The sequence below is a fragment of the Pipistrellus kuhlii genome, unplaced genomic scaffold (genome assembly GCF_014108245.1).
Source record: "Pipistrellus kuhlii isolate mPipKuh1 unplaced genomic scaffold, mPipKuh1.p scaffold_m20_p_10, whole genome shotgun sequence".
NCBI classification, from domain to species: Eukaryota; Metazoa; Chordata; class Mammalia; order Chiroptera; family Vespertilionidae; genus Pipistrellus; species Pipistrellus kuhlii.
Window position 1 is genome coordinate 19609292 of NW_023425405.1, and position 22499 is coordinate 19631790.

Genomic DNA, 22499 nt, shown 5'->3' on the forward strand with positions numbered 1-22499 from the left:
TCTAACTCTCTAACCCTCTCTCGCTTCCTCTCTGTGAAAAATCAATAAAATATATTAAAACAAAACAAACCATGGCATTGACTTTAAATATATATTTATATGTGTGTATATATGGAAGGGGGAGGTGCTACCTCGAGGAGAGCTGGGCAGACAAAACTGTGGAGCCATCCCAGAAACAGCAAAGGAAGCCCTGAAAAATGAACTTCATTTACATGTTTTTATTTTCCAGATCTTTCCAGGAGCTTCTCAAACTATAGATGAGCGTTAGTATAAATATAAATTCACAAGATTACACAATTTACATGTGAAATGGGGCCAGTTTTCTCAGGAGGTTCATAAACCAGCTCTGAAGCAATTCTAAAGGAATTGTGACAAAATGGTTTTTAGCATTAGCAATATTATGAGAAAAACACATAAAGACTCCCAAGATGCCCACCAGGGAGGACAACTCTCCTTTGAATGTAGGAGTGTTATTTTGGGGTTTTGAAAATCCAGACTATGTGAAAAATTATTTGGCAATAACTAAATCAATACAAATATAATATTACCAAAATATGCTTGTACCCTCATGTAAATGTTTTCCTTGTAGAATGAAGAACTCGGGGAAACAGGAGTGGTGTGAACTTTGGTTAGATATGGAGCAGGGATTTTTACTTGGGGTTTGGGGTCCCCAAACTGGTTATTGTTATCACAGCAGGATCCCCTGGGGAACTTGTCAAAATGAGAAGAGACTGGGTCCCACCCCAGAGACGTGGTCAGGTGGGTCGGTGGAGGTGGGGGGAAGGGGATGGAGGGGTGGAGGGCAGGGGGCCTTATTTTCTGAATGCTGGACAGATGGTTTTGACTAGCCACTGCCCTCGGACAGTGTTCCTTGGTGTGGGCTAGTCTCCTGGCATCAGAACCTCAAGAGCCTGTTAAAATGCATATTCTTGGGCCCCACCCAGGCCTGCCAGATCTGACTTGGTGAAGAGCAGAGCTATAACTAACTCTATGGTCTATTAAGCTCCCAAGTGACTTTCCTAGAAATAATTTTTATTTTGAGACTATTATAGATTCCCAGAAAGTTACAAAACAAAATGTACAGAGTTGTCCTAGGGACCCTTTGCCCAGAGTCCCCCAGTGGGGAATTAGAGCACATTATCAAACCCAGGAATTAACATCGGTATAATCCACAATGCTTACTCGGATTTTATTAGGTTTATATGCACCCGTGTGTGTGTGTGTGTGTGTGTGTGTGTGTGTGTGTGTGAGAGAGAGAGAGAGAGAGAGAGAGAGAGAGAGAGAGAGAGAAAGAAAAAGAGAGAGGGAGAGAGAAAGAGAGAGAGAGAGAAAGAGAAAGAGAGAGGGAGAGAGAAGCATTTTATGCAAGTATATCACAGGTTTAGGTTTGTGTAACCACCATTGCAGCCAATATACCGAACTGTCCCGTCACCACACGGCTCTCTGGTGCTGCCCTTTATACTAGTAGCCACACCAACCCATCAGCAACCCTTCTCTAACCTCTGGCAACTACTAATCTCTGCTCCAATCTCTAGAATTTTGTTATTTCAAAAATGAAAAAGTTGTGGCACATTTACACCATAAAATACTATGCAGCTGTGCAAAAAAGGATCTCACCCAGCCAGTGTGGCTCAGTAGTTGAATGTCGACCTGTGAACTAGGAGATCACTATTCGATTCTCAATCAGGACACATGCCTGGGTTGTGGGCTTGATCCCCAGTGTAGGGGTGCAGGAGGCAGCCAATCAATGATTCTCTTTCATCATTAATGTTTCTCTATCTCCCTCTCCATTCCTCTTTAATTAATTTTTTAAAATATTATTATTATTATTATTTTAAATAAAAAGGGTCTCCTTACCCTTGGCAACAGCATGGAGAGACCTGGAGAGTATTATGCTAAGCAAAATAAGCCGGTCAGAAAAAGACAAATATCACATGATTTCACTTATATGTGGAATCTAATGTACAAAATAAACTGATGAACAAAATAGATCCATAGACATAGAAGCATGGAGCAGACTGCAGAATCTCAGAGGGGAGGGGCAGGTGGATACGGGAACTTAAGAACTTATGTGCATATATGTATGGCCCATGGACAGACAGTAGTGTGATGAAGGCCTGGGGTGGGGCAGGAGCCAGGTGGAGGGGAGCAAAGGGGGAATAATAGGGGACATCTGCAAACTCACAACAATACAAATAAAACTTAAAAAAAAAACCCGGGGGGAAATGTTATACATGTGGAATCATATAATATGATTTTTTTCCCCACAAAAGCAGGGACAGAGCTTATAAAATATTTTTTAAAAAATAAGTTTGAGGATTAAAAATATATATGAACTCTTCCTAGAATGGCTTTTTTTTTTTTTTTTCTTCACTCACACAACTCCCTTGAGATCCACCCAAATCAGTGTACGTATAGTTTGGGGCCTTTTTCTGACAGCATAGTACTCCATTGTGTGCATGTAGCATTGCTTGTTCAGCCACCCATCTGCTGAAGAACATTTGATTTGCCCTCAATTTTTGTCTATTACAAATAAAGCTGCTATGAACATCCATGCTCATGTTTTCTGTGTGAACATAAGCTCTCATTTCTCTGGGTCGTATAGTAAGTTGTATAAGAAACTGCCAAACTTTTTTTCCAAAGCGGCTGTACTATTTTCCATTCCCACCACCAATGTATGCATGATCCAGTTTCTCCACATGCTCGTCAGCACTTGATATTATTCCTTTATCTTAGCCATTCTGATAGATGTGTAGAAATAGCTCACTGTGGTTTTAATTTGCATTTCCCACATGGCTAATGACAGTGAACATCTTTTCATGTGCGTACTTGGCATCTGTATATCCTCTTTGGTGAAACATTTGTCTGCTTTTTTATAGAATATGTACTCTAGATGCAAATTCTTTGTCAAATATATGGTTGGAAAAAATTTCTCCCAGCATGCAATATACCTTTTCATCAAAGCAAGGTCTTCTAGGGAGCAAAAAAGTCTTTTGTTGGATAAAGTCCATTTAATTAATTTTTGTCTGTGATAGGTTGTACTTGGGATGTCGAATCTAAGAACTATTTGCCTCCTAAATCCCCAAAATGGTCTCTTATTGTTTTCTAAAAGTTTTATGTTTTACATGTAAGTTTGTAATCCATTTTGAGGTACTTTTTTGGTGTGAGGTCATTTTTTGACCAGTGTATCTCCCATTGCCCTAGCACTACTTGCTGAAAAGACTTTGCGTTTGTATCTTTGTCTAAAATCGATTGAGAATATTTGAACCGGTCTATTTCTGGCTTTTCTACTCTGTTCCATTCACCTATGCACCTACTTTTCTGCCAATACCACCCAGTCTTGACTACTGTAGTCAAGTCTTGGAATCTGGTGGTTGGATTCCTCCCACTTAATTCTTCTTTTTCAAAATTGATTTAGTTATTTTAACAACTTTGCCTTTCCAGATAAGTTTTAAAATAAGCATTCCTGTGCCTAAAAAAGTCCTCACTGTGATTTTGATAGGAATTGCATTAAACCTATGGGCCAGTTTTGAGAGAATTGACATCTTTATAGTGTGGAGTCTTCCAATCCATGAACATAATTTATCTCTCCGTTTATTTAGGTCTTCTTTGATTTTTTAATACGCATTGTAAATGGTGTTTCAGTTTTGGTTTCCACATGTTCATGGCTAGTATACAGAAACGCTGTACTGAGTTTGTGTTTGTATGTGTGTTGAACTTGAATCGTGCCACCTTGTTGAACTCACTTCTTAGTTCAGGATTTTTTATGTCATCTGAAAAAAGGGACAATTGCATTGATTTCTTTCCAATCTATATGCTTGCAATTTACTTGCCGTGGTGCACTTGCTAGGAGTTCCAGCACTGTGTTAAATATTCTTGCCTTGTTCCCAATCTCAAGAGAAAGTATTCATTCTTTCACCATTAAATGTGAAGGCTGTGACTGGGTCTTGGTAGCTTTTGTCTCCTCAGCAAGTTAATAAATAAATACCACAAGGCATATACATAAGCACTGCCTCCAGCTAGAATTCTTTATTACCAGCCGGCTGACCAGTCCTTGCCCTCATTTCTGCATTAACGTCCCAGGATCTCTTGAGTTCCTTTATATACAGGTGTGGCAACCAGATGTTCAGCCCTTCCCCAGCAGGTTTAATCTTTCCTGAATGCCCAGAAATGCTTATTAATTCACTTCAGACTTTTTCCAAGAATCTTTTTTTACCCGACTCTCTCTCCACTTTTGAACAATGTGGACAATACTGACCTCTGCCATCTTCTTCTTCTTGGTCTTATTGCTAGATCTTATGAATTCCTTATTAAGGTGTTTAAATGTACAGATCTATCTTTTCTATCAGGCCATGAGCTCCCTGGATGCAGGGACTCTGCTTATTCATCCTGGAATCTCCAGGGACTGGTACAAGGTCAGATTCCATAACTGTCTGTAGAATGTTTATGTTAGATCACCTCATCTACACTGCTCCTCATGAATAGCTCGTGCACTTCCTCCTCTACTATGCATCTTTACTTCCTGTTTACCTTTTATCCTCCATTCTAAGCCACTGTGGGTTCCTTTTTGAAGGTATTAATGGACAGACAGATACAGCATATTTTAAAGTAATTCTTTTATTCCTCCCAGGTACTATCTTGGCCGTCGGATGTTTATCGTTATCTCGGAGCCAGACATGATCAAGCAGGTGTTGGTTGAGAACTTCAGCAATTTTACCAACAGAATGGTATGTCGTTTTCTTTCTGCATATGGATGGATGGGGAGTTATTCTCAGATGCAAGGACTTCACATCACATCTAATAGGGTCATGATTGGGTCTCTTATCAGGTGTAGATCAGCTCAACTCAAAATTGAGCTCCCTAGGGAATTCAGGTTTTCAAAAGAGATGGACAGGACTGGCAAAAAGAGAATAGAATTCACATTTAAGAAATGCTTCGAGACAGCTAAAGATCAAGAGAAGCTGTGGTTATAGAAATGATAAAACCAGGAGGGTTGTTCAAAGCTAGAGGAATGTAGAGGGCACAGATCAAGTGACTGGAGAAGACACAGCAAGGTTAACAAATGTCAGAGAAAAAGCAAAATTTTGAGCCTCTTGTGCTGATATCTTTTTCAGAGAGCATAATATTCTTGAGGCTGGAAAGACAAGCAACATTCTGAGGGAACTGTGTCCCCAGATAGCAGGAGGAGCCTGTACGAGGAGCCCTTTATGTCAGTTCAAGTCTCCGGCCCACTGAAGGATGCACATACTCCATCTTTTTAGAAAGTGTATTTCCTACTTTTTATCTTTGATGAGAAACCCCAAAGAATGGGAGAGGTGACAGAAAATGGCAGAGGTCAATGTAGTCCATATTTTCCAAAAGTGGGGAAATAAGAATTCTAACAGAGCAGACCAAGAGCATTAATGTGGGTTCTTTAAAGAGTCTAAGGTGAGTAAACACTTGTTTGTGAGACTTCAGAGAATTACTATGTGCCAACCTTTTTTTTTTTTTTTTTTTTTTTTTTTTGGTCGAATTAAACTCATCTCCCATTCTTATGTGGATAGTTGATAATGTTGGTTATTTGGCAAACTTTTGCCATATACCAGGCACTGTCTGTGTGCTGGTCATAAAGAGATGGAAGACTCAGCCTTGACCTCAAGGAGTTCAAGGTCTAGGGACAGAGGGACCAGTATCATTTGGTAGGGTGAGTGCCGCTGCTGTAGAAAACACTGTGACATCCAGGATGGGGACAGAAGAAAGCTTATCAGATGGGAGGTCTCGGGGGTTTGGTCTTAAAGAAAGTTGCACAGCCCCCCGTGTTCCGTACTGGTTGAGCCGCCCAGAGTGTTTTGTTCTCATTAAATTTCATAAGAACGTATGAGATTGGTACAATTATCATCTCTGTTGTACAGACAAGGGGACTAAGACCTGATGAAGTGACTAATAGGAAGAGCAGAGATTCACATGCCATCTCCCAACTCAAGTCCAGGGTGCTTTTTTCTGCCACTACTATGACAGTTGCCTCAGATGACATTTCTGGATTGCCAGGTTTCACTGAGAAGTTGGCTGCTCACCCAAACATGCTCCTTTTCCTGCCCTGAGCTTCATGCCCAGTTCCAGACACCACGTGGCCACTAGAAGGTGGCCTGGAGGGATGGCTGAGGGAACTGCAGAGGTTTACTATGCTGCCTCTAGGTTCTCTTCCCCGAACCTTATATTGCTATTCCCCCGTTCAAGTTCAAGGTCTTCTGTGGTGTTGGGCTCTTAGAGACTGGGTCTGATAGTAAATGCAGTTGTCGATTTTTGCTCAAAGGGTGTTGGTTATAGAATTGGCAGAAGCCAGTGAGTCACAGTGTCCAGACCGCCAAGCAGTGACTCAGCAGGTAGCGAAGGCACTCTGAGAGCCTGACACGGCTCTTTAGGGCCCTTAACCCCTAAGCAGTGAGATGGGACATGGCAGCCACGTGCCTTCAAGTGACACTCAGATGTTATCAAGATCCTGACAGCTGTCTTGGAAGAGGGCTGCCCTATAGTTGATACATTAGGGGCAGACATTCACTCAACAGACACATGCAAGCAGTGTGCACCAACAAATTTGCCCCACTTTCAGTCTACTTCTCCTCTAAATTATTTGTCTGTCCTCCCTAATTATTTTCAACCCCAGACTAAGGTCTCCAGGCCCCAAATTCAGAATATGGTTCTAATTTCCTTCTTCTACTCAACACAGTGTTCTCAGGATGAAGTTCAAGTTCCCCTGATGAGATTTAAGGGCCTCTGTACTTTAGATGCATTTCATATCCTCCAGTCTCACCTCTCACTGCTCCCCAATACAAGCTGTCACTCCAGCTGGACCAGCCTCTCCATTCTCTCTGTAACCTCCTTTGGAAAGCCCTGCCCCAGGGCCTTTGCTCGGGCTGACACTCACACTAGAATTAGAGGCAGCATAACAGTGGGTTTTGCATTTACCAGTGACGTGAGTTTAAGAAAATTACTTAACTCCTTAAGCCTCTCCTTCCTCCTTTGGAAGGTGGGGAGATGGTCTACCTTCGTGGGCTGGTGAAGGCTAAATGAGATCACACCTATAAATCCTGCCTTACATGAGGCAAGAAAAACAGTCAATGAGCACCAGCTATTATTACCTCTTGGTATCTGTCCAATCCCTAGCTATTCTTCCAGGCTGTCCTCCAATTCTGCCTCCTCCATGAAACCTCCCTTACTTTTCTCTTTCTCTGAACTCTTATAACACTTATTATCAGCATCACTCACTTTCACAATTGAGCCTATGGGCCCCCTTCTATTTACAGTGCATGAACCTATGGCTTTCACCCTAATTTGGTCATTAGCTCTTTAAGGCTTGTTCTGCTGTTTGTGCCCCATGGCCCAAGCACATCATGACTATTCAGTATCCAGTATGTCCTTGTTCAAACTGAATTGAATCCCTATCAAGCTGACACTCTCTCTAGAAGTACTAGGCATTCCTGAACCTGCAAGTCAACATACACTTTCACTTCTCTTCTTCATAAACATGGAAGAAGACCCACCAAAGATGAGAGCTCTAAGAAACCCCAATGTTTATACTTTTCCATCTGGGGATACATCCACTTCTCCTCTGGCTTTGTTTATAGTCTTTAAGCCAATTCCATATTGATGACAAAACAATCCTTAGTGACTCCATTTTTTAAAAACCATCTTTAGAGTGGGATTTTTTTCTCCCAGGTTTTTGAAAGTCAAGTTAAATTGGGTTCTCTGGTTCCCTCTTACCCACCTGCTAATTTATCTGCTCAGAGAACTCAAGATTACCGAGGCGTGATTTCTCCTTGCGACACCAGGCTGCCTCCCCTCCAGTAAGCCATGTTTATGTAGGTGTTCAGCTACTCAGCTTTATTATACATTCGCTCAGTAAACATTAACCACTTACTCCATGCAAGCTTCTAGCAAATGGTCCCTTGTGATACAGAAAACACTTCAGCATATTAGTTTGCTACATTAGATAAAAAGGAACTTAAATAATGCATGGCTTCACTTTCTGCCTGTGAGAACCCATGTTTGCTCACAAATTCACACTTGATGCATGAGGGTCCCACAATTTGGTGATGTGGGAGGGTGATGTGAGCACTATGCACCCATGAGGAATTGATAGAGTATACTGGCTGGAAGTGGGGACACCATAGGGAACTCCCGGACATATGTTGCTATTGAGCAACTACTTGAATTCATAAGTTGCTGAAGGAAATGATTATTTTTTCTAATTCCAAAACACTGGGCTGAACAGACTGTGGGTCAGACCCAGGGTGGCAATTCTTATAACATGTCACCATTACATCTATATATATAAAAGGCTAATATGCTAAGTGTCCCTCTGACTGTCCACCCGGTTGCTATGAAGCGCACTGACCACCAGGGTGCAGACACTCAACGCAGGAGCTGCTGTGACTCACAGTGATCATTTACAAAGAAATGGTAGCACCGTAGACTTAACAAAGCAATACTTGGCTTCCCCCAAGTGAGACACAGGCCTGGCCACCAGCCTGGAGTGATAGCCCACCAAAACGCAGCCAACACTGTCAAGACCCCATGACACAAAATGGGGCCCACAGCCCAGCCCAGCCCAGAAATGGTCGCTGTGGATGCCCGCTAATGACATCTCATAGCAACACCTGGCTTCCTCTCCCTAGTGACTAGCCTCCTTGGAGTTTCTTCAGCCCAGGACACAACTTACTTTATAGCCAGGTGCAAACATTTTACACTTTAACCAAATGTCTGTGAAGCATTTTCCCATGCCTGGATGCGGCCCCCGCAGTCCCCCTGAGCTGTGGACACACCACATACCACACACCACACCCCCTTCCACGGAGGCCACGCTCTCGGGCCAGTCGATGTGGGAAGCAGAGACGGGGGAGATCATGTGACCTTTGAGACCCCCTTCCACGGGCAGAGAGTGAGTGGGTGAAGAGCGTCCAGTGGGGATGGAACACTTCACTATTTCAAAGCACCAAGACAGAAGCCCCGGTGGAAATCTCTGCGCAGGTGCAGCCACGTATTGAAAACAGCATATGTTCTCGGGGATAGAATTTGGGGTTCTCCGAGTGACAGGATTCCAGAGTGATGGTTGGCTATAACATAAAGAGGGGCTGGGCAAGATGCCCACCTGCCCGGTGAGGAGAGAGACAGGTGGTGCCAGGGAGTCTCTCATCTGTGCACGGGGGTGTGAAAATTAGAGCCGATGAGTGGTCACGGCATACTTTCTGGGATTAATAGTTTTGCAGCCTACTTGACATGCCGCTAAGCAAGTTGGCCATGCTCGCACCAGGACCCCGAAGTCTGACAACATCTCTTGGTGTCCTTAAAAGCCAATGGCACCGAAACCAGATTGGCTCAGTGGATAGAGCACCGGCCTTGTGGATTGAAGGGTCCCAGGTTCGATTCCTGTCAAGGGCATGTATGTTGGTTGCGGGCACATCTCCAGTAGGGGGTGTGCAAGAGGCTGCTGATCTATGATTCTCTCTCATCGATGTTTCTAATTCTCTATCCCTCTCTCTCTTCCTCTCTGTAAAAAATCAATAAAATATATTATAAAAAACAAAACAAAACAAAAAGCCAATGGCTTACTCTGTGGACACGACCAGAGAATTGTTGGCATCTATGCCTCAGCTTCATAGACGTCACACGGACCTGGAGCCAATGTTCTCGCAGGTCCCAGGACACAAGGAAACATTGAGGCTACGGCTTCCTGTTCTGTTATGGCTCTTGTGCCTTTTCCATAACAACCTGCTCGGGTCCCGCGGCGCTCTGTGTGGCTCTCCGGGTCCGCTGAGGATCACCGCTTTGGCCCAGGACAAACACCTAATTAACGGTTTCTCTTCATGGGGCCTCAGAATGCCAAGGTGTTGGTTTTCTTTAATAACTTGCTCCCCAGGATTGCGGCATTCTTCAAAGCTTCAGGTTTATGTTTAGCTGGCCCAGTAAGGAGTCGGGCTCTGTTTTATGAGGTCTTAATTGAAAAGATAAGCCTGATCAGCTGTCCAAGGAACACGTAGCAGGGGAGGGCCACTGCTGGAGAACTGCCCCCGAATTATTGAAATAACATGAAAAGGACTTTCGTAGCTGTAAGATCAAGAGATGTTGGTTACAAACCACCCCATGAGCCTCTTGAGGACAGGACTCCCATTCTTTGCTTACATGGCACCTGGCACATTGTAGATGCTCAATAAATGTTGACAACCTAATGACACTTCAACTGAGAGGATATTAGTTGAGGGAGAGGCCAACTCCAAGATGTGGTTGGTTAGAGTAGGTTTTGGTTAGAGTAGGTTTTTCAAACTGGTTTTGACTGTGGCCTACAATAAGAGACATTTTTCACATCATGACATAGAATATTCACTCTCTCTATGTATATACCACACACACACACACACACACACACACACACACACTTTTGAATAAAAGTTTTACAACAAGATAGCTGTACTTTATAAAACACTCCTCTATCTTTCTACTCTGCTCTACGTATTCCTTTTTTTTTTTTATTTTTTTTTTTTTAATGCTGTTTGTCACCCACTGTACTGACTTCACCAATTCCACTGGCCACGGCTTGCTGTCTGGAAACTCCTGGCCAGAAAGCGATTGAAGATGTGTCGCTGAGACTCTGCACACAGGGCTGGGCTGGCAGACAAGAGGCTAGAAAGCCCTGTTCCTCTGGTCCCGCATCCTGGGTCCTGCCTCCTTTTCGGCTCCGCACTCAGTCCTGCCCGCAGCAGATTTCCCAGTCTGGTCGCCCATTTCTTTGGAGACGAGCCCTCTGTATCTCTCAAGGCTTCCCTTGGCAAATCTAATCAATTATTACGTGTAGAAGGCCTCAGGGGGGGGTGGGGGGGGCGAGAGTTATTGTTCCACAGGCAGGTTCAGTTTCAAGAAATGAAAGAGTTCTGTGGATGGCCAAAACCGGTTTGGTTCAGTGGTAGAGTGCTGGTCTGCCGATTGAAAGGTCCCAGGTTCGATTCCAGTCAAGAGCATGTACATTGGTTGCAGGCACATCGCCGGTGGGGCGTGTGCAGAAGGCAGCTGGTTGATGTTTCTCTCTCATCGATGTTTCTAGTTCTCTGTCTCTCTCCCTTTCTCAGTGTAAGGAATCAATAAAATATATTTTTTTTAAAAAGAAAAAAAAGAGTTCTGTGGATGGATGTGTGGGGACGGCTCCACAACAGTGTGAATGTACTTAATGCCACCGAACTGCATGCTTAACATGGCCAAGATGGTACATTTTATGTCATGTGTAATTGGCCACAATTAGTATGTGTGTATGTTTGTGTGTGTGTGTGTGTGTGTGTGTAGGCAAACTAATACAAAAATATCTGGAGGAGTGTTCTGGAGAGGAAGTCTCGGGGTTAGAAGAGTTTTCAAAGGTCATTTAGACCAACCCCTTGACCCCTCGGACACTCAAGCCTTTGTGAAGGATTTCCAGTAAGGGGTGAATCTCCAGCAATGGGGGCTCCTCACTCAGGGCAGGTTATTGTTTCTTAAAAACAATTCTGCCTTTTGTTTGTTTTATTGTTCTTTTTTATTGATTTCAAAGAGAAAGGGAGAGGGAGAGAGAGATAGAAACATCAATGATGAGAGAGAATCATGGATTGACTGCCTCCTGCACATCCCACACTGGGGAGTGAGCCTGAAACCTGGATATGTGCCCTGACGGGGAATCAAACTGTGACCTCCTGGTTCTTAGGTCGATGCTCAACCATTGAGCCACACCAGCTGGGCCAATTCTGCCTTTTGACCACTGGGAAGTTCTTAGATGTGTAGATCTTTCCCCATAGCTTCCCCTGTTGAACCCAATTCTACCCCCTCAGGTCAAAAAACAACCTACATTTCCTCTCCCGTGTAATATACATTTGGCAAATACATTTTGAGCACACATTAAGCACTGCTCTCTGATCATCCATGTCTTCTATTTGCAGCCAAACATTCCAAAACTTGACAACTATTTTATAGGACATTCATTCACATCTCTTCCTCTGAAATGACCGGTCTGCTGCTCTCCCTCTTTCAGTATGACATCTAGAAACGAAAACATTTCTCTAGCCAATGCCCCCGAAATTTTCCATTAAAACTGGGGAACCCTATTGGAAGCTGTAAACTAGGAAGAGTATCATCCCGGCAGATTGGGGTGTGTGTGTGTGTGTGTGTGTGTGTGTGTGTGTGTGTGTGTTGAGGTTTGAGGGTTACGCTGACATCGTGCAGAGGGCTAGATTTGTCCTCCAGGTGCAAGATAAAAAACGTCTTGGATCCAACCCTAGGTCTGATGGATGGATACAATATCCAATCAATCTTGACTCTTATCTCTAATTTATTCTGTTTCATCAGGACCCCATAAACCACCACCCAGCCTTCCTTGGAGTGAAATGCTTTATTGCCTGCAGCTTTGCACAGGGCTGGGTGTTTGCCAATATATAAATATACCTCATGTATGCTTTCTCCTTTGACTCTGGAACCCAAACAAATGGGTTATGTTCCCATAACTCCAGAAAGCCACAACTCTGTATGGCGACCCAGGCACTCCTAATGAATTTCATTCTAGACACGGAGAGGTATTCCTCTGCAGAAAAATGGCCCAGCAACTTGGTTCTTAATATATAATTAAATCACCCCCCCATACTTTGCAGTTATGTTTTATAGCTTATTTTGAGTGTTCATATTTTATCAGAAAATTATAATTTCCCTCTAAATAGGAGTTTTTACAAGGGTTTTGAATTATGATGGCTGGCTTCATGCTTCAACTATAATTAAAACGGGGAAAAGAACTAGTGAAACCATACATCACATATGGTTTGAAGAGAGTTTGGGCCTCCAACCCCCACTCCTCCTCACACCCTGCAGCCTCGGGGCGGGGGTGAGGGGGGAGGGGCACACTGATCAGCTGTGGGGATGGCAGGGGGGTCACAGCTTTGACCACTGGATGGGAGCAGCTGGTTTTAGGAAGAAACAGAATAGCCTGGAAAGAAGGGGTGAGGAGGGCTCATCCTTTTCATGCTTCCAGACTCAGCTTGGCTACCTCCTCCTCCGAGAAGCCTTCATGACCATTTCGTCCTCTAAGATTTTTCTCACCTCGCCCTGTTCCCTCACTTCATAACCCTCACCTTCTCACGAACAGTAATGTCATCTGTTCGTTAGTCTGTGAGCTCCCTGTCTGCTCCCACTGGACTATCCACTCCTTGGGGGCCAACCCTGGAGAGCACCTCCTTGCTTATATCACACAGTCAACAAATGTTTGCTGAATGAGAGAAAAAAAATAAACACTAATGAGTGAGAGTGTGAGTGAGTGGAAATACACAGAAACATGGTTACCTTAGAAGCAGCTCTGTTGGGATAAGCTTGTGAAGGACTCTCCTTTCCTCCCTCCTGTCTCCCTTCGCACCCCACCTTATCTTCCCCCATTCCGTCCCCCCACCCACCCCCAGGACACACACACACCCAGACACATGAGGCTGCCAACTCCCGGCCAACCTGACCAATCCAGCCACACAAAACCTCTTCCCATCGAGTTCAGGCCTGAAACTCCATCCCGGGGGAGACTGGCCGACCCCAAGAAGCCTGCTGTTAGGTCCTCAGGGACCCCTCACTCTGAGGGAGACTGCAGAGCACACGGAGCCCCTGTGTTACCCACACAGCGGTGGCCTCATTGTCGCCGGCTAACTGGGCTCGTGGAGCGTGTCCATAGGCTGCCCCAGCTTCGGCCATGAATCTTCAGGCCATTATCCCCAAATCTTTATCTTCTCCTTCTGTATCCTTGCAAAGGAAACCTCCCCATGGGCTGGTCATGGGCGAGCCTCGGACTAGAATGTTTATCATGGGCCTGTATTGCCGCCCAGGTGGGCGGGCTCCCTTGTGGTCTAACCCTCTGCTCGCTGTTTTCCATCAGGCAACGGGTTTGGAGTGCAAACCGGTAGCTGACAGCATCCTGTTTTTACGCGACAAAAGATGGGAAGAGGTCAGAAGTGTCCTCACGTGTGCCTTCAGCCCCGAAAAGCTGAATGAGGTAAGATACAGGAAATGCAGACTCTCTTCCTTAAGGAACAGGTTTCTTTTCTTCAAATGCTGATGGAGAGCTGGTTCACCTTGCATCCCTTGTCCACGTGACCCAGCACAATGCCCTGCCTCCTGGGCCTTCAGGCCTCCCTCTTCTGCAAAAAGCACAGGACACTGTACCGGCGTCTTCCATTTCCCCAGCCTCCACACCCTCAGAGGCCCTGACCAATCAAATAACAGCACGGATGGCATTCCCTCTATGGCCCCAGACCCGCCCCAGGCACTTTGGGGGCACACAGGAGAAAACTGGGGCAGCACTCCTCACACTTTCAGGTACAATGGACCACCCGGTGGTCTTGTCAAAATGCAGATTGTGATGGGGACGGTCTGGGATGGGGCCCCAGACTGCTGTCTAACGATCCGGCAGGGGATGCGGATACTTCTCAACAGTGAAGCACGCCTTCCGTAGCGAGGGCCCGGAGACAGTCTGAAGCAAAGGTGGGCTCCGAGTCGGACCCGGAGCGGAGAGAGAGGCCTGCGCTCCTGGGGAGGAGCGGGGTGCGGGTGGAAGAGCTTTGGGAGCGCAGCAGGCCCTGGTGGGTGAATGCCCTGGTCATCCTTCCCAGCCCAGGCGCAGGGAAGAGAGGCACCCCAGCTCTGTAAGCCCTGGGCAACCCCTCCCTCACCCCTTCTCCCAGCCAAGTTCTCTCACCCCCGATCCTCCCTGATGGCCCCTCCACTGGCGATCTGGCTTTAGCTTCTGTCTCAAATCCTGTAACAATTCAGGAGCAGCCCTGGAGCCCTTATGTCCGGTGGCGAAGGGAACGCCTCAGTTGGAGTCCCAGTTCCAGAGCCATCCTCCACGTCTAGCCACTCCAGCATGTCTGTGCTTGGAGTGGCCTGTCCTCAGCTCAATAAATGAAAGCTACTCTGAGCTTCAATTTAAGACGCTTGCCCATATGGTCCCGGTTAATGCCTAGAAATGTTCTGAAGCCCCCAGGGGAGGAAAGGGTCCCGTACTTCATAATTAACTCCGTGCGAGCAAGCTCTCTCAGCAACTTGTCGCCCTGCCCATCTCCAATGAGGTTTAATTTGTTCCCACTGTGGCTTTTGGTATCTGAGGTCAGAGGTCAGCTCCGCTCGTGGCCCCAGCTCACCAGCTCACACTCACAGCTCTGACTGTGCCAGGCACCACTCGAAGGACCTACTATTGGCATTAACACACAGCCTGCACTGCCTTCCTGTGAAGGACATGCTATTATCATCACCTCATTTTACAGATGAGGAAACTGAGACACGGAGAGATTAAGTAACACGCCGCACATCACACCTGTACGAGTAAGCTAGTCAGCGGCAGAGCCAAGATCAGAATCCAGCTCCAGGACTGATCAACCCTTCCGACTGCCCGCTTCTCTCCTTAGCTATGTGGGTCTGTTCCAGGGGTTACCTGGGGGGGGTGGGGGAGGGTAGGTAGAGCAAATGGGGCCTCTGTGGAAACCTAGGCATGTTAGAAGCAACAATCCTCTATTTTATACTCAAGTTAGGAACCAGCGGAGGTATGGACACTGGTTCCAGACAGAGGTAATAACAGCGTCTCCTTTCCTACCAGTAGAGCTGTTTGAGAACGGCAGCTCCACCATCCGGTCCCCGGATGCAAAGGCTGCAGCCTCACACACACACACACACACACACACACCAATCAGGGAGGGAGCCCTGCCCCACGTTAGCCTCCTTACATATGAGGTTCCAAGGGAGAATTTGTTTGAAGGAAGGGCCTGCTTCTTGAAAAAGTTATAAGCACCGGACAAGTTCAAGGGAGGACACCTTTATGACGTTAGTCACTAAAATGTTAACAGCAAGACGGGGAGTGACATCCGCTGGGCATGGTGCACCCGATTTCTTTACTCCTGGGTCAGCCACAGTGTGACGGCACTCTAGAGGCATTGAGCATCCCATCTGCTAAAAAGACACTGATGAAGTGAATCTGATTGGGGGGGAAAAAATAGTAAGAAGGGAAAAGAGTTCTCTTGTCAATCTTGAGCTATGTTTCCTGGAGGGGGCGGGAAGACCCCTATCATGGTCTAGATTTCTTTAGCACCTTACGGGGTATATTCCAGAAACAGACACAATGTCATTTCCCAAATAAATCTAGAGCTTTGGGGATCTGAAGCATTTCCTTTGTCTGGTTCAGAAATCGAAATCTTAGTGTCTGAATCGGTTGTGGAAAATAGAGTTCCTCACAGTGGTTCACAGCCCAAGCATAAGAGATTGTTGTCAATGAAAGAGAGGGAGGGGGATATCATAGACGGATCCCCTGGGTTTTGCTTCAGTTCTAGGCCATTGTTTAACAGACACCACCAGGGAACTCAAAGCTCCACAGAAAACCATCTTCCTACTAAATACAGCTCCGTTTGCTTCCTTGGGTTCCCATTTGAGAGGATGCCATTGCGGGGGCGGCGGTTCCTTTCCTCCCCCCTCTCTGGAGAGCTTAGACCTGGTGAGTCTGAGGTTCCTGGGAAACATCTAAGCAGATGCATCAGGGAGACCCTGGCTGCAGAGCCGGAGCTCAGGAGCTAAGGGTAGGAAACACAGACATGAGTGAGGTCACCTGAAGCACAAGAAGAGAAAAGGGGCTTTGGGGAGCCCGTTGAAGGGAGGGGCAGAGCAGAAACCTACAAAGACGACTCGGGAAGAACAGCTGAAATAGCATTCCAGGAGAACGGGGACGGGAGTAGTTCAGGGAGGAAAGGTGTTAAATGCTGCTTAAATAAAGGAAACATGAGGACTGAAAAGGACGTGACAAGGATAATATTTTTCCAAGTTAAACCAATGTGAGTGTTTCATGCTCCATAAATCGTGTCCCTTGTGATTTTCTCTCTCCACCAAGTCCGTGGCTCTCATTGCTTCAGAAGGAGACAGTGGGTGCCTCCAGAGCCAGGAAGTTGTTGCTCAATTGGGAACTGCACCCCAGGCTTAGGTGATCCATACAGAGACAATGGTCTTGGAAGCCTAGATGTGTTAGGAGGATGGAGTTTTCCTAAACCCCTAAGCAACTTCCCTTTGCATATGAAGAGCAAGCAAGGTTTGGGGCTCTGAGCATGGACTCTGTGACAAGATGAAGGCAGGATGGAGGACATGAGAAGAGGCTGGTTTCTGTTCCATGGAAGATGGAGGGAGGGAAGGAAGAGGAAGAGCAGGCTACCAGACAGTAGTGTCCCCAACTGCCTCCTTCCCCAGCCTATGTAACCCGCCCACACCCCTGGTTTCTGGATGGTTCCTGGGACTAAAACCTCCCATTGGCCTCTGGTCTCTAGATCACTGGTTCTCAAGCCAAGGGCTTCTGACCAACAGCTGCACCGGAATCACCTAAAACCCTTGTTAAAAAATCCATAATTCCAGCCACCCTAGGACCTGCAGAATGAGGACTTCTAAGCGTGTCTGGGAATCTGTACTTGTCACAAGAGCTAACGTGGAAAGCACTGGTGACCTGTCTTGCTCTTGGTCCCTTGTCCCACCATCTGACCTGTGGCTTACCCACATTCTCAGAACCTGGGCCCCAGGACCACAACCCCCTTTCCCTGCCTTATTCTTCTTTGTAGCTCTATCACCAACTAACATTCCATTTACTTGATTTCATTTTTCTTTATTGTTAACTGCACACACGGCACTAGGCACATAATGGGCTCTAAGTAATGATTTGCTGAATGAATGGCTGAATGAAGAATCAAAGAAACAAAGGAAGCTTTCTATGGAAGGATATATATTAAAACTGAGATAAAAGGAAAATAATCTTATCAAGGAAAAATTAAATGTAAGGATGCAACCAATTGTTGGCTTCCTTTTCAGAGAGTTACCAATATAGATATGTATGGAAGTAGAAAAAGTAGATCACGCCCAGCCATCATGGCTCAGTGGTTGAGTGTCCATCTACTAGTATGAACCAGAAGGTCATGGTTCAATTCCCAGTCAGGGCACATGCCCAGTGGTCGGCTCCATCCCCAGTGTGGGGCGTGCAGGAGGCAGCGGATTAATGATTCTCTCTCATAATTGATGCTTCTATTTCTCTTTTCCTCTCTGAAATCAATAAAAAATATATATTTTTTAAGAAAGAAAGAAAAAGCAGGTCACAAGGACACAAAGAGGATAATGAGGCGCTCAGGGTCTGGGTGGAGGAGGCAGAGCAGGGAGAAGCTCAGAAAACCAGCAGAAGTCTGCACTTCACTTGGTAGCTGGTTCCTAAGTTAGTTTTCTCAGAAATAACTTTGAAATATCAATTATCTCCAGTCCTTTCTGAATTTGTAACTAGCTTTTGGGCTTTATTTTCAAACATCAGAGCTCATTCTTGAAATCAAGGCTTGTTTTCCCTTGGAAGTCTCAGGCTTTTTCCCATGGCGCCTTGGCAGCCTAAGTCCCTTTACTGTGACTGTGTCATTAATATTCAAATGGCACTGGCTTTATTTATGTGGATATTAGGCTGCCTCAGTCAACAATGCTTGAAAGTTACTTTCAAATCAGCATTATATCACGAATCCATATTTTTTTATTTAAAATGAAATTGGTTTCCGGCTTAAGTTGTACCAGGGATAATATAGAGAGATAGAGAAACAATGAAAATCGACTGATTCATGCCTAACTCCAGGAGAAGAGACCATCAAGTCATAGCCCAGTGACAGACGAGTTATTGAGATTTATATTAAAGGGTGGCTAGGTGGTGCTGGGGAAACAACTGATTACTTTATTGGGGGGGGGGGGGGGATTTTGTCAGATTAACCTGCCAGAGTTTTCACCCTGTCCCCTAAAGGATTAATTTTTTTTAAGGGGCAACTGGTACATTTACTTAGATTTTTAGAGCCTTCTTCTAACTTATTTACCAAAGACTATTAATGAGTAACCCTGGGATTGTGTAAAACTTTATTATGGGTCAGAAAATAAGTAAATTTTTCTTCAGGAAACAAAACTGGGGGCTAATTTAATTCTTCACTGAGGGAAATATAGAAGTAAGGGGATTCCCTGGAGACCCAGGTTAGCACTAATTTTATCTCTAAATTTTATAACTCATCTGAAAGAGGGAGAACACCAGGCAATCTATACATTTGTATATTCCTCTAAGCTCTCTGAGTTGAAAAGTATTAAATCAATTGGAATAAGTTGCTAAGACTGTTCTCAGGTTGTGTATGTCAGCACAAAAGTGGCAGCTAAACCTTCAGTGTAAGCAAGAATAAAATAATACATCGAGGAGAAAAGCATTTCAACTACACTTATGTGACGATGAACTTCAAACGAGGAATTACTACCAAGGAAAAGGATTTGAAATCACCGAGGGCCAAAAAGGCCTTATGGTCATACAGTTTGGTGAAATATTGCAAACCATCTTCTTAGAGATTCATCAAGTAACTTAACATTTTTAAGGCTTGGGAGAAACCTGCAGTAGCGAGATCTTTGTGCCTTTGTTTATTCTGGGTGCAAATAAGTTTGCAGGAGGGTAGTTAATGTCATAGTCGGCTATTGAGAGAAATGAGGCGACTGGACACTATGTCTTTGGATGCAGAGTTCATGGGCAACTCCATTGTCAAGTGCCTCTTGAGCAGAGACCAAGCTCCAAATTGGATGGACCAGGGACCATGGACCCAACCCAAAATGGTGGCTGGTATATTCTCAGTCCTCAAAGCTGGACAGAAGTGATGGACATTCTCTCATTCACCCAGATAATTAAGCTGGTGGAGGCCCACTGAGCAGATATAAGAGAACTGGCAACTTCATGCATGACTTCCTAAGGCTGTGTGTGTGTCACTCAAGAGGAAATGAGCCAATTGTAAATCTGTGCTTGGGGGCTCGGCGAAAGAAAGGCCCGACCGACTGAGGAGGTTGGTATCTCTTCCAGTCACCGGGAATCTAGCTTGATGCCTAATTTTTCACTCCCATCCAGATGTTTCCTTTCAGGAAGGCACAGGCAGATGAATCTTAAAGGCAGAGGCAGATGTGGTGATCATTCCCTCCAGGCCTCTCTCGCCTTGGAAAAGACATATGACACCAGGAGGACTACGATTTTTAAAAATTTAGGTTGATAAAGCCCGCTTATGAGTAAATGCATAGTTACAACCATCTCAGTGCAAAAGTCTTTGCAGAATTACAGCCATCATCACAGTTTAGTGTGGCCTTTAAATTTTCACTGTAAACGCGCAGACAGTCATGGGCAACGGCTCCTAAAACAGAAACTCGTCTTCCACTGATGTTAGAACAAAGCAGCGTCCTCTTGGCTGTATCAGCCTCCAGCTGTCTATTTTTAATATTTGCTTTTATTTCTTAATCTTCCCAAACAATAAAAAATGAATTATTATCAAGTGTGGCTGTGGTGATAAATACTTCGGAATCCAAAAGCACATGGTCACTGCCTGACCAGTTGCCCGTTTTCCAGAATGTCTGGTATTTCTCTAACAGCAAGAGGCTCTTACCCTGCACCACAGTTGTATTTCACTGACACTTAACCTCCCAGTTAAAATTGATATAATGATGAACTGTTTAAATTCTGGTTCAAATGGTCCTTTTCCATCTGTGTTCAAACGAAAACACACTCCTCATCATGGGCACCCCATCCTGGGTTATAATTTGGCTCTCCTTTGCCAGAATTACAATGTCACTTCGACTTGCCACTGGTTAAAGCTAAGAGCATCTCAATGTGCCTCCTAGCTTGTCTGTTGCCTGGCAACACCAGCAGCCACCTCCTTTTGAGGGTGAGTTCTAATTGGTCAAACTCTTGACAGGAGCCAAGAGTGATTAGAAATGACATTTTATTATTCAGATAGATGGCTAGAACTGATATATATCAGCAGGAAATTTTGCATAAAAATAAGTTATGGGTGTTTCAATATCTGGGTGGCAGAGGGAGGTTGTAAGTTTTGCTAACTAGTATGAATTTTACATTTATTAGTCACCTGTTTAGAGATGTCTAGTACTTTCAGTATTACTTTTTCTATTTTTTAAATCAACAATGTAGTTCAATACCATTCCCCATCTGTATTAGCTGACCTTTATTTATTCAGAAAATCACCCTCTAATGTTCATTCTACAATAAAAGAGCATCGATGCCCACAGGTCTAAGAGTGCCAAATAGAAATGAAACATTAAATTCATATAATCAACCCATATTTACTAGTTCCTGTCTTTAAGGGGTTTATCATATAGAAGGGCAACAAGGTGTCTGTATTCCTACGTCATTTCCAACTAGTGGGATACGGTGGCACTGTGGGGACTGGGGGTCAGGTAGCATTGGAACTGAGCCCTGGAGGTTTTGCTGAGTTCTGACAGAGTGAAAGGTGCTTTGCAGGTGGAATGAGCTGCAGGCACAAAGTCATCTGGATGAAAAAGTACAGGGTGTGTTTGGGGAATAGGGAGTGTAAACTGGCTGGAACACAGAGTACACGCAAGCACTTAGTGAGAGCAAATGGGAAAAGTAGGTTGAGGCACACAGAGTTCCAGTTCTCTGCTGGGGGTGGGGGGAGTGCTTGGTGCGCACTTCACTGAGTAGCCAGGAGCTATTAAAGACTTGAAAGTGGCGGGTTGAGGAAAAAAGTGTTCCAATTCAGCCATTTAGCTTCCAAGATCTCTCTCTCTCTCTCTCTCTCTCTCTCTCTCTCTCTCTCTCTCTCTCTCACACACACACACACACACACACACACACACACACACACAGACTCATGGGCACACACTCTGGAGCAGATGAGGACAGGTCTCCACCTGGATGTCTCCACTTTGCATGGCCCTAAAGGGATGGCTCCTGGGGGCTGAGTGTGGATCTCAGGGTGGTGGCCTGCACTCAGGCTCTTTTCTGAATCTTCCTTCATAGATGACAAATGATGACAAATGAGTCACCCGGCCTCCACACCATCAATGTGTGGGGTCATTCCAGTTTACAAAGACCCTCTCCTCCAGCCCCCTCAGGAAATGTGTCTCTCCTAGCACTCAGCCTGTCTCCATTCTCCAACCATCCTGGGGCTCCAAAGGCTCAATGGTGTTTGTTTTTTCAAGTTCGTGGCATCAGAACTGGATTGAGTGAGATTATAACCTAGATGTTAATTAACTGAGGAGCAAAGGGATTATGCATCCTAGAAAAAAGAGGCAGTGTCAGAAGTCAAAGGATCTGGTGTCCTAATTCTCACTTTTACTAAATTATTTGAGCTTAAAAATCACCAGAGTCTGCCTTTGAGGTCTTTATGTAATTCTGAAATAAAACAGATACAGAAAGGCTTTTTTTAGGGATGTCATGTAGTGGAGCAAGCAGACAGGCCTCCTGAGCTGCTGTTTACTGCCCTGAACTAGGAAGCTGCCTGCTCTTTCCATGGTCCCCAAGCAATGGTCTCAACCTGGTGGCCACTGACCTCCTTGGAATCCCAGAATGCCCATGGACAGGGACTTTATAGCTCATTGTAATTAGCCCCACGTCTTGGGTGAGGACTCAAATTCAGAGATCCCAATGACTTGCCCAGAGTAAGAGGTAGAAC

At 45.1% G+C, this 22499-nt stretch overlaps 1 protein-coding gene across 1 annotated transcript in view; it reads left to right on the forward strand.

Annotated features, from left to right (window-relative positions):
* The window catches only part of TBXAS1 (thromboxane A synthase 1), a 137591-nt gene that overhangs the window by 63872 nt on the left and 51220 nt on the right, over window positions 1-22499 (forward strand). The window contains exons 5-6 of the mRNA XM_036428602.2: window positions 4631-4727; window positions 13895-14011. Coding sequence (XP_036284495.1) covers window positions 4631-4727; window positions 13895-14011 — 214 coding nt within the window. The remainder of the gene's footprint in view (window positions 1-4630; window positions 4728-13894; window positions 14012-22499) is intronic.